General features: G+C 36.2%; 1 protein-coding gene across 6 annotated transcripts in view; it reads left to right on the top strand.

Moving 5' to 3' along the window:
* The window catches only part of LOC148948392 (PMS1 protein homolog 1-like), a 104,755-nt gene that overhangs the window by 78,472 nt on the left and 14,790 nt on the right, over positions 1 to 11,493 (top strand). For all 6 annotated transcript variants that reach the window (XM_089093908.1, XM_089093911.1, XM_089093912.1 and 3 more), the window contains 3 exons: positions 3,512 to 3,698; positions 5,745 to 5,883; positions 10,887 to 11,039. In XM_089093908.1, coding sequence (XP_088950034.1) covers positions 3,512 to 3,698; positions 5,745 to 5,883; positions 10,887 to 11,039 — 479 coding nt within the window. The remainder of the gene's footprint in view (positions 1 to 3,511; positions 3,699 to 5,744; positions 5,884 to 10,886; positions 11,040 to 11,493) is intronic.

The raw sequence follows: 11,493 nt of genomic DNA, 5'->3' as shown, positions 1-11,493 counted from the left end.
TTGCAAATCTGCGTGTACTACACTTAACGAGTTGTTTTTGTTCTAATGCCGAGTAAGTCAACCAAGAACGCATCCAGGATTTTTTTTTTCGGGAGGGGGGGGGGGAGGTTTACAAAAAAACCTTAAAAAACGCATTAAAAAATTGTTGATATGAATTTTGTTACGTTTTTATGAGCTGGGCAAACATTCAGGATGGGGGGGGGATGTATTCAAACTCTGTAATCCCCCCCCCTTGGATACGGCTTGAAGTCAAATGATTGGTGCGGAAGGGGAAGAATAGATCGACTTTTCTCGTTTGATAATATCGCTTCTCTGAATTTCATTACTTGATCAGATCTCCAATCGAACAAAGTGGATAAATTTAAGAACTCAAGGGCACTTTCGCAGTTGCTATAACGGGGTTGGAATATGATTTTGGTAATAAATTTTTTAAAATCTTCAATCCTACTGACAAATAAGCAGTTTCTGAGTTTTGGGGACCCCAAATGGGATAGTAATACTCGAGGATAGGTCGATATATATGGTATAGGTAGGAGTCTACTCTTTGAGAAGCCTATCCTACGTGTGCTTGTTAAATTCTGGGTTGAGGAGTAAGCTTCTCGTATGATATTATCAACATACAGCACAAACTTGTAATCACTTGAAACTGATCAGAGCTCCAACTGTCTCCTCTGTTCACATGGACAGAGGAGACAGTTGGAAAGGGCACATATGAGATCATTATATTCCACCTGAGTGGATTGAATAGTAAAACTTTCGATTTTTGTTTATTCACTTGTAGGCTATTTGATTTACACTAATTGATATAGCCTGCGAAGAACGTGAAGTTAAACTGTTACTTTGATGTTGTAATTTTCAACTATGTCCTTGAGATATACAGACAAGTCGCCTATGGACTTAATGCTCCTCAACCTCAGTTAGAATATGGGTTGATAACGGCAAGGAATAAAAGGACAGCTAATTTCGTTCCTTGTAAACTAATAGTCGAAAAATACTGAAATTTGGAAAAATAGTCAAATACACTTCTTGGTTTTGGGCTAGATTGGATAGATAGTATCTTAATAGGTTAAAATTACATTGCAAAACATATATATTATTATATTTTCTTATTATTATCTGTAGCGGTAAGCCTAATGGCTTGTCTTGTAAATTATAGTATTTTTTTTTATTGTTGGCCTTTATTCATCTTGGTTACTTTTATCCGAAGACCTTGTAGAAATATTTGTGTTATCTTTAAGTGATACTCATGTTTCTTGTCTTTGTAGAGGTCTTTTTTTCGAAAATCTATGATATTTTCTTTATTTTGTTGTATTCTGACCACGAGAAATCTATCTTGTCCCACTTCTTTTTTTAATATATTTACATCAGTACTTATATTGTAGTAATATGTTTACGGGGGAAGGAGGGGATTGGGAGGTTGTCTGGGATTTCTGAAAAGAAGGAATATAAGTTGAGGTCAAGACATGTTCCATTTGCTTTCCTTAAAATTATTGGGTGAAGTTGTCGACCACTTCGAAGAAGTAAACCTCTCCCCTGGATGGCTATGCTAATATAGTAAATAATAGCACTGCTAAACTGTCGAGGATGTCAAAAAAAAGTTCAAGACTAAGGGTGCATACTCTGTCGAATGACTATAACTAAAGATAGTAAGAGGTGGAGTTTTATGATTTTTTTGTGTTTAATCATATAATTATGATCTGAGTGTGGACGACCCATTTAGGCGTGTAATTTAAAAATTCTAAACATGGTAACAATATGCTAACTAAGTCCTGTGGTGGCGCACTGGGCTTGATATCAGCTTGGTAATACGGCACCCAGAATTTAAAACCCGTCTTTAGCAACTCACTGCACAGCCGACGCATGAACCTTAGTAGTCAAGAATTATCGTTAATCCGATACAAAACAATATGGTAATCTGAATACGGGGCCCAGAGTACAAACTCAGTTATAGCAACATCACGCAGGGTTCACCCAAGGACCTTAGTAATCCTGCTTCCTACCTTAACCCTTGCAATTTTGTTCTCGCGCGTAGCACTCATCTCTTTAGCGTACTTATCTGGGATGCCATAGAAATAGGGCCTTCGGTATAGCTTTTCTATCAGTTGAATCGAATGCCTGTTCGTAATCTATAGAACTGAGGACTAAAAAGTTTCTTTATTAATATCTTAAATATCCTAATATAATAAGTATCATCATGCTTAGTAATTCGCTTCCTACATAAACATTTAGCTAATGCCTCTGTAATTGCTACAACCATTCTTATCACCTTCCTTATACAATGCTTTAAGTCGATTTTTTCGAAAATTAATAGATACTCCCTTTTTTAAGATATTCATAATCATCTGTAACAAATCTCCAACTTCGCAACAACTATATTCCAAAAATATATTAATCATGCTATCAGTATCTAAAGTCTTATTATTTTTCTATAAATCGTTCTTCATAAAAATAAATCGTTCTCCACATCCAAATTGTCTACAAAGTTTTGCTCTTTTCGATATCATCTCAAACAATTTATCATTGTTCTTTAAATTGGCAAAATGTTCTACTCATCTCTCTTTAACTCTTTCCTAATCACTTATTGAGACCCCATTCCTATCTTTAGCTGGGAGAAGTCCAGACTGACTATTTCCTCTCAGTTTTATTACGCGTCGATGCCATATCTTACTATTATAACGTTCGGCCCGCACCTTCCATGCCGTGTTTTTTTTCTCGTTACGATAAATATTTAACAACAATGATTATTTTTTTAACAATCTCTATAAAAAATATTGAAGTATAGATAGATGCCCTTTGGTTTCAGATATATGCTCTGATATGGAGAGAGAGCTTAACCACCCTAGTAGAGGAAATTTAAAGGGTAGCCCCCACCTACATATCAATCCAAGAATCTCTCATAGGACTTTAAAAACTTTGGGCCTAATATCATACTATTTAGGGGGGGGGGCGGATATCCTCCCCTGACCATACTAAACAAGAGACGCCACCATATCATTTAAATCTCACAATTCGAGCCTAAACATGTACTTTATATGCCCCACTATGACGACGTCATAGAGCCTAATTCGAGCCTAAACATGTACTTATGTTCCCCTCTATGACGACGTCATAGAGCCTAATTCGAGCCTAAACATGTACTTTATGTGCCCCCCTATGACGCCGTCATAGAGCCTAATTCAAGCCTCAACATGTACTTTATGTGCCCCCCTATGATGACGTCATAGAGCCTAATTCGAGCCTAAACATGTACTTTATGTGCCCCCCTCCCCCTATGACGACGTCATATTCCCACGAAAGACCTGTGTAAACTGAGGATGAGCTCATATGCAGATAATGTTGGCGAATTTCGACCTAATAGCAGAATTCCTTGAAGTCTTCCAAGAAAATTTCTCTAATATGTGCTTGGATCCGTATAAAAAAAGAAGACCCTCCCTACGTCCACTGAGACCTTAGGCCTTCGTATTTTTGTTATGAGGTGACATAAATCTCAGGAAGACGGATTTTTTTCCAGCCTTTTGAAATCTTCACCCCAGGTATTCACAATGGAAGAAATAGCTTAGATCCAGTTATGAACAGCAACAAGCAGAAACCAGGAGCTCAGAAGTATTCTCAGTCAAAGTTGGGAAGAAATCTTCGAAATTCAATTAATGAAAATCATACTGCTTATACGGCATTTTGCAGAGAGGAACACGTGAAAGGTATGATTTGGTGGGATGCTATTGTTCTGTCCGATGGACAAGGGAAGCCATGGTTAAAATTCCCAGGAAATATCTATAGATACCCTATGGGCTACACATGGCTCTGAAGGAACTATTTATTGTTACTTGCATTATTATGATTTTTATTATTACACTTATTATTATTATCATTATTATTTATATTGCTTTTTACTTGTAAGCTTTGAGGGATGTTTTCATGGTCGTGTCGTAGATAAAAAGATTATAGTTGTAAATTTATTTGTGTAAATTCCAAAAAAACAATCCTGGAAGGGGAAAATCGTTTTTCAACGAGCAGCCGAAAGTAGGATGAACTGGCCAAAATCCAATAGAGGGAAGAAATAAGTCAAGCTGTGTGCTAGACAATTTTTACTGTGCGGATAATTTTTTTCGGGTATTTTAGTACCAATTCTTTTCTGCTGCAGTGTGTAACTGCACGCTAAATGTCCCAGATAGTTTCTACACAAATGTTCAAGTTCCAAAATAATGACTTGGGGATTATAATGACGATTTTACGCCGAATATTTCCCTGTGTTGTTCACCACATCCTGTTGAGGGCTGAAAGGGGTTTATACGCTGGGACTAGACAGGTATACAAAGGTTAGGGGCTTTCAGGCACATGCTTCCGCCAATCTAGTCTCAAAATTGTCTGGATGATTTTTCCCATAATTTTTTACAAATTAGCTGTTTTTTTTTTCTTCAGGACGTACTGTGCTATATATCATTCTGCTTATAAGTACACAATTTTCAGGTCACAATTTTACAGACGGGAAAAAAATCACCAAGCTCCTCTGGTGATCACCAATATATATATAAATGCAAAAGAACATTTTTAATTCATAAGTTTTACAGACGAGGAAAGAAAATCATCAAGCGCCAGCTGTGAGTTTTAAAAACGGGGAAAAATATTATGAAATTGCTCAAGTAGTCATCACTTATTATTAGTATAGAAGGAAAAGAACATTTTTTTAGAAGATTTTACATTTGGGGGTAAAAAAAAATATAGCATCAAATTCTTCAAATGATCATCAATCAATCATCAGTAGGCCTACATCAAGCTGAGGAAGAGACTATCGATGTTGGACATTATGCTAATGATGAATTTCTTTCTTGGCCTTAAAAAAAGGATAAAAAAAATTATTGCATCTTTGGCTTTTGTTAACGAAATTAAATATCTAAAGCGTAGTAGTATATATAATATTTTAGTAACAACAAAATAATAATAATGAATGTTCCTGTTCAATACTACCTAGAGGATTTTGCAGGTCCAAGATAGAGAACAGTTTAGAGACCTCTAAGGCAAACAATACCAGTGGAAAAGTTTTTCATTGTTCGGGTGCAAAAAGTTTCTCTTTTTACGCAGCTCAACCCAAAGGAAGGGAGGATTGTCCCGATGTTGATCTGAAACACCCTTTGGCCCGGAAAATTAAAGTATTGACAGTATTTGTGTGTATGTGTGCGATTTTCAGACCCCCCCCTTCTTCTCTTGTACGGAATAAACTGTATCCAGAAGAAAAAGAATCACAGACGTCCATAAAAAGATTCCCAAAAGGGGCCTTCAAAGCTCGTTCACAGTGAGGATTGGGCTTTGGGAATAGAAGAGAATATAATCTTTAATTAATTTTGTTTTTAATTAGTTTTTTGAATTGGTTCAGCTTTTTAATCAGTTTTATTATTAATAATTGGTTATTTAATTTGTCTCTTCTTTGAAAATATTTAGTACGATGCCTGTGGAGAAGTTTTCCATCGTTGATGGCTCAAACATTTTTTCCTCTTGGCACATCTCAACTGGGGGGGGGGGGTTGTGTAAATGTCGGTCTGAGACACTCCCTGGGTAGGGAAGTGTAAGTTTTGGCTATATTTTTTCTGTGTGTTTCAGACTCCTTGTCCAGAACATTTTGCTAGAAAAAAAAGAAGAAAAATCAACTTTGGCTTTGTGTGCATATGCCTTCAGACTCTGCAGTATTTTTCCCATGTAGGACTGTTTGAAAAATTATGCGCAATAAGTGTGTCTAATTTTCTTTACAGTTGCAGATGAAAATCCAGGAGCTGACTTTTTTGCCATAGGAAAAATTATTAGCGAAAAATGGAAGAATTTGAGCAATGAAGAAAAATCCAACTTTCAGAGTAAAGTCAAGGAAAAGCATATTAGCAATAAGGAAACTAGGTAATTTGCTATCTACTAGTAATTTCCTATCTTTCTCGTATATTTTCATAGTTGATCGCCTTCCTTTAAAGTCAATTTTTATGCAATGTCATAGTCGATACTTGGCCCTTTTTTCTTCAAATCGAAATATTTTCTATTTGAATTTAGAAAAAAAACTTTAAAAAGTTAAAAAAATAACAACTAAAATAAAAAAAATGTATTATCTGAAAATAAATTCACGATTAGAAAAGTATTTAAAAAATAAATCGTATGGTAAAATTGTGGGTACGTGTAATTGGTACCTGTTAATAGTGCTTTCTTGTCTCTTTGAAATGACACGTTTCTCCACAAATGATACTACCTATTGCAATATTTTAGGAACAGCCAAAGATATTAACTTGAAACTTTCAGGGCTACTACTGAAACTAAAAACTAGTGCTGCTACATACTACTACTATTGTGACAACTTGCGACAGCGACTACTTGCAACTGCGACTGCTTGCAACCGCCACTAGTTTCGACTGTGACTTCCTCTAGTTGTGACTGAGACTGCCATTACTTATGATTTTGGCTGCGACTATGACTACTTGAGACTGCGACTACTTGTGCTTGCAACTGTTACTGCGACTACCTGCGACTGTAACTACTTGTGATTGCGACTCCGTGTGACTACACCTGCTTTACACTTCGAATACTTCAGACTACTGCTTGCGGCTGCCACTGCTTGCGATTGTGACCAGTTGTGACTGTGACTACTTGCAACTGCAACTGTGAATACTTGTGAGTTCGACTTCGACTGCTTGTGACTGACTACATGTGATTGTGACTACTCGTGACTACGACTACTTGTGAATTCGATTGCGACTACTTGTGCCTGAGACTACACTCGGCTGTGACTGTGACTACTTGCTGTTGCGAGTATAATTGCTTGAAGCTGCAACTACTTGTGACTGTAACTACGATCGCTTGTGACTGCAACTACTTACGACTGTGACTACTCACGACTGCGACTGTAACTTTGACTACTTGGGATTGTGACTGCGGCTATTTTCAACTGCTACTTCTAAACTACTGCTCAAAAGTGTTTAAGTGCACTACTACTCAAAAGTGTTTAAGTGCATCTAGGTTGTCAAAAGGACTTGACCTGCAATATCTCTAGAACTACAAAGGGTATTAATTTGGAACTTAGACAACGTTAAGGGGGATTCTGGTCTTAATCAACAGACACTATTTGCATCCCAGTCGTCAAAAAAGGATATCTGAATATCTTAGGAACGGTCAAAGATATTAAGTTGAAATTGACAGGAAGTTTCAATTGAAATGTTTCGAACGAAATCAATGGACACCATCTACATCCAGGCTATCAGAAGGGCGTATCTGCAATATCTCAGATACGGGTTAGGATATTAAATTGATACTTCAGGTAATGTTTTAGGGGGTATTGAGCTAAATCAAAAGATACTAGGTGCATTCAGATTGCCAAAGTCGTGTATGCAATATCTTAGAGACGACTCAGAGTATTAACGTGAAGCTGCTGAAGAAGAGCTATGCGTATGAAGTTTAAACTATCAGAAAATCTAGACGGGTATTTTGAACTAAATAAAAAAATACTGTGCAATCCAGATTGTCAAAAACGTGCATCTGCAATATCTCGGAACTGTAAAGGTTTCTAGTTGCAATTTTAAGATACTGTTGAGGGGGATGTTGAAATAAAACAAAAGGCATTACATGCATTCAGGTTGTAAAAAAGGCGGATGTGGAATGTCTCAGAAACGGCTAGGGTTTTAAGTTTGACCGTTCAGAGAATGTTGAGACTGATGTTAACATAATCAAAAGACGTCATGTGCATCCAGGTTGTCAAGATGACATCTTCTCCATGCCATACCAAGAAAACGCTCACGTCAAAGTCACAAATGAAAGAGTTTAAAGAGTCAGAAGTAAAGAGAGCTAAGTGTCACTAATATTTCTGTCGCCTTTATTCTCTTTTTCCATTTCTATTCATGTGTCATCTTTTGAATACTCTCCCGGGATGCTTCTTTCGAGTATATTATGTAGAAATTGCTGTTGAATCAAAAGGTTAGTTCAAGAACCATCCTAAACCCTTATTTCAAATTGAACGAAATTTATGCAATAATTATATTGGATGCAATCAAAGACAACGCTCAGATAGCCTTATGTAACTTAAGAATTTTAATTAGAAATTGATATTTCAAATCTTAAGCCAAAAACCTGACAAACTAGAGCAATATTTGCAATATTAACCAAAAATAAAGCTTTGCCAATAAAAAACGAGCAGAAATTAACTAAAAAAACTTTCGAAAAAGAAGTTTTTCAAAAATAAATCAAGACCCATATTGAAACTTAAAATGAGCAGAAAAAATGTCTTTACTATCTCACTATTAACTTACTATTACTACAGACAAGAGTTTTGCTACTTCCCTCCCCTCCCCCCCCCCCCACCGACTGTAAACCTTCTAAAATCTATTGCGTTATTTGCGCTTTACTCAAAACCAAATGAGTTTTAGTATTTTTTATATAGTTAAAACATTGAAAAATGAAAATTCCTGTTGCATAAAATCTTCAATCTTGATTTGCTGAGAGTTCTAGGAATTAATATCATTATATATTACACATTCAGTTTGCTTTTATTAGTTCTTTTCAGTCATCTTGATTATTTTAGTGATTTTTTTCGTCCAGTTTTTGAAAAATTAAAACATACTGTTCCAAATACATATATTTTTCAAAAAAAACTTCCTACATTACTTGCCTAAGAATTGCTTAAATGTATCATCTCTCATAAATAGGTCTCTTCCTGGTAAAGCTTCTTTTGCACTAATTAAAAGCTTTTACAGTAGGCCTATATATACTTCTGTTTCGACTGACATTTAATCACCTTATTTAAATTACTGTTATACAAAAGAATAAAGTGGCTCTCAAACTGCTTGCAGAATTTCCTATGCTAATTAGTTCAGCTATATTACTTTAGTTATAACTTTTCACACCTAGAGAGTTCTTCCGCGCTAGACTATAGTAAAAATCTGTAAAACTCCATCTTGCTTACTTGTACTTGCACTTGTTGCGGGACCAGACACGGACGCCTCACTCGGCATCTAGAAGACTGCGTATGATTGAATCCATTTTGTCCCGATCTTGTGCCAGATCTTTGGCAAACCGGAGCCAGCTGCTCTCTCACTTTCTGCCAAACTTTCGAAATCCGAGGTCGTTTTTCCGTTTGAAAGTTCGAGGTCATTTTTGGCAGTTGTCCACCATTTCTTCAATTGACCGCCAGGTCGCCTGCGTCACTCTGGCAACCGGGCAGCTGGAACCACTTGCTTTATGATGCGGTCATTGGGTCTTCTAAGGACATGACCAAACCAACGCAGTCCTCTCTGTTTGACAATCATGGCGACGGGTTCGATCAACATTTGAGATTCTGTCGGAGTATCAAATCCTCAGGATTTTTCGTAGACAGCGGTGGTCAAACATTTCCAAATCATGAAGATGAAGCGCCTTCGCACGCTTCTCGTTAGGTCCTAGATGGATGACAGAAAAGCACGATCTTCGACAATCCTTCATCTTGCATCCGCAAAAGGTGTCCTAGCCATCTCACCCTTTCTCTTATTATAAAGGTGAATAGAACACGCATTTTTGTACAGCTTGTTGTTTGATATACGGTCAGTCAAACAGGTACCAACGACTATTCGTAGACAATTCTTCTGGAAAAAATCTAAAGTGGATAGCTTCACTTACAAGAGTAGTATATATTATTAAATTTGGTGGATCCAGTGAAGATGATAAAAGTAGATTAGCCAAGGTCCAGGATGTTTTTTTACAATTGAAAAAAATTTGGATAAATAGGAAGATATTTTTTCTGACTGACCCGTAACCGCTTCTCAACCTTTCTCTTATTATAAAGGTGTTGTTGTTTGATATACGGTCAGTCAAACAGGTACCAACAACTATTCTTAGACAATTCTTCTGGAAAAAATCTAAAGTGGATAGCTTCACTTACAAGAGTAGTATATATTATTAAATATGGTGGATGTAGTGAAGATGGTAAAAGTAGATTAGCCAAGGTCCAGGATGTTTTTTACATTTGAAAAAAATTTGGAAAAAAAGGAAGATATTTTTTCTGACTGACCCGTAACCCTCTGACTGACCGTAAGCGCTTCTCAACCTTTCTCTTATTATAAAGGTGCTGTTGTTTGATATACGGTCAATCGAACAGGTACCAGCAAGTATCCTTAGACAATTCCTATGGAAAAAATATAAAGTGGATAGCTTCACTTACATGGGTAGTATATATTAAGAAACATGGTGGATGCAGTGAAGATGGTAAAAGTAGAATAGTCAAGTTCCAGGATGTTTTTTCACAATTGAAAAAAATTTGGAAAAATAGGAATATATTTTTTCTGACTGACCCGTAACCGTCTGACTGACCGTAACCGCTTCTCAACCTTTCTCTTATTATAAATGTGTTGTTTTTTGATATACGGTCAATCAAACAGGTACTAGCAAGTATCCTTAGACAATTCCTATGGAAAAAATATAAAGTGGATAGGATGTTTTTTCACAATTGAAAAAAATTTGGAAAAATAGGAAGATAAGTAGGTGAGTCAAGATTGGAGGGATATTGGAGGAAATGGGTGGGAAGATCGTAAGAAAGGATTTAAAGAAAACTAGGACTTTTTGGGAGAATGTAAAGAAGAAATATTTAAAGAGATTGGGATGGAGGAGGATTTTGCAGAGCTGTGTTGGCCTCAGAGGGATTGGTACTCCAATGACTTGTTGTTGATAATAGTAGTAGTAAGACCTAGTTATTATTAATAGGCACAAGTATTGAACTTAATAATGCATAACTACAATCAAGAGAATATTAAATACAACAAAAATACAAATAAAAGAATTACTGAAAACAAAATAAATAAAGACCAAAATAAACAAAACAGAATTTAACTAGTTAATGAGAGTTTATCAGAGAGGTTTTCTCAGCCGTATATAAATTTCAGTGTTTTTTTTTTCAGAAAGAATAATACGCAGGATGTGATACGTGTCGATAAATTTTTGAACAAGTCTTGTACCACAAAAGCTGTATCAAGTTCAGCTACCGAAGATAAGATTATGTCAGTGAAACTTGCAGATATTTCCTGGAAGCTTAACAATCCAAAACCAAATACGTAAGTCTATTCCATGGCCTTATCGAGGGGGAGATTTTCTGGCTCGAACCCCTTCCCCTGAAATTTTTTCCTGATTCGTTGAGAAGTACCATGAGATCATGTAATACATATAAAATATATGCAATACACGTCCACGAGAAGACTTTGTGTACCCCCCTCTCCTAAACAAAAATCCTTGATATGACCCTGGTCTATTCACTATCCTTTTTGTCTAGATGTCCATCTGCTACCCTGTGTTATTTTTACGCTTTCATGCAAATGACGAATTTAACTATGGTGTATTATTCTTTACCGTACAATTGGAATTGTTCACTATAAAATACCATATGGTAATTATTTTTGACCATATGGTGAGAACACATATATGGTATTTCTTACGGCTGTGAAGTGCTGTTTTTTAGCATTCAAGCTGTTATGAGTTCCTATTGGGTGGTTGACTCCTGTATTTAGAACT

This window comes from Artemia sp. Qi Xiang Cuo, chromosome 9, assembly GCF_049724085.1.
Source record: "Artemia sp. Qi Xiang Cuo chromosome 9, ASM4972408v1, whole genome shotgun sequence".
Taxonomy (NCBI): domain Eukaryota; kingdom Metazoa; phylum Arthropoda; class Branchiopoda; order Anostraca; family Artemiidae; genus Artemia; species Artemia sp. Qi Xiang Cuo.
Note: the sequence above shows the minus strand (reverse complement) of the source record. Positions and strands in the feature narration are given on the sequence as shown.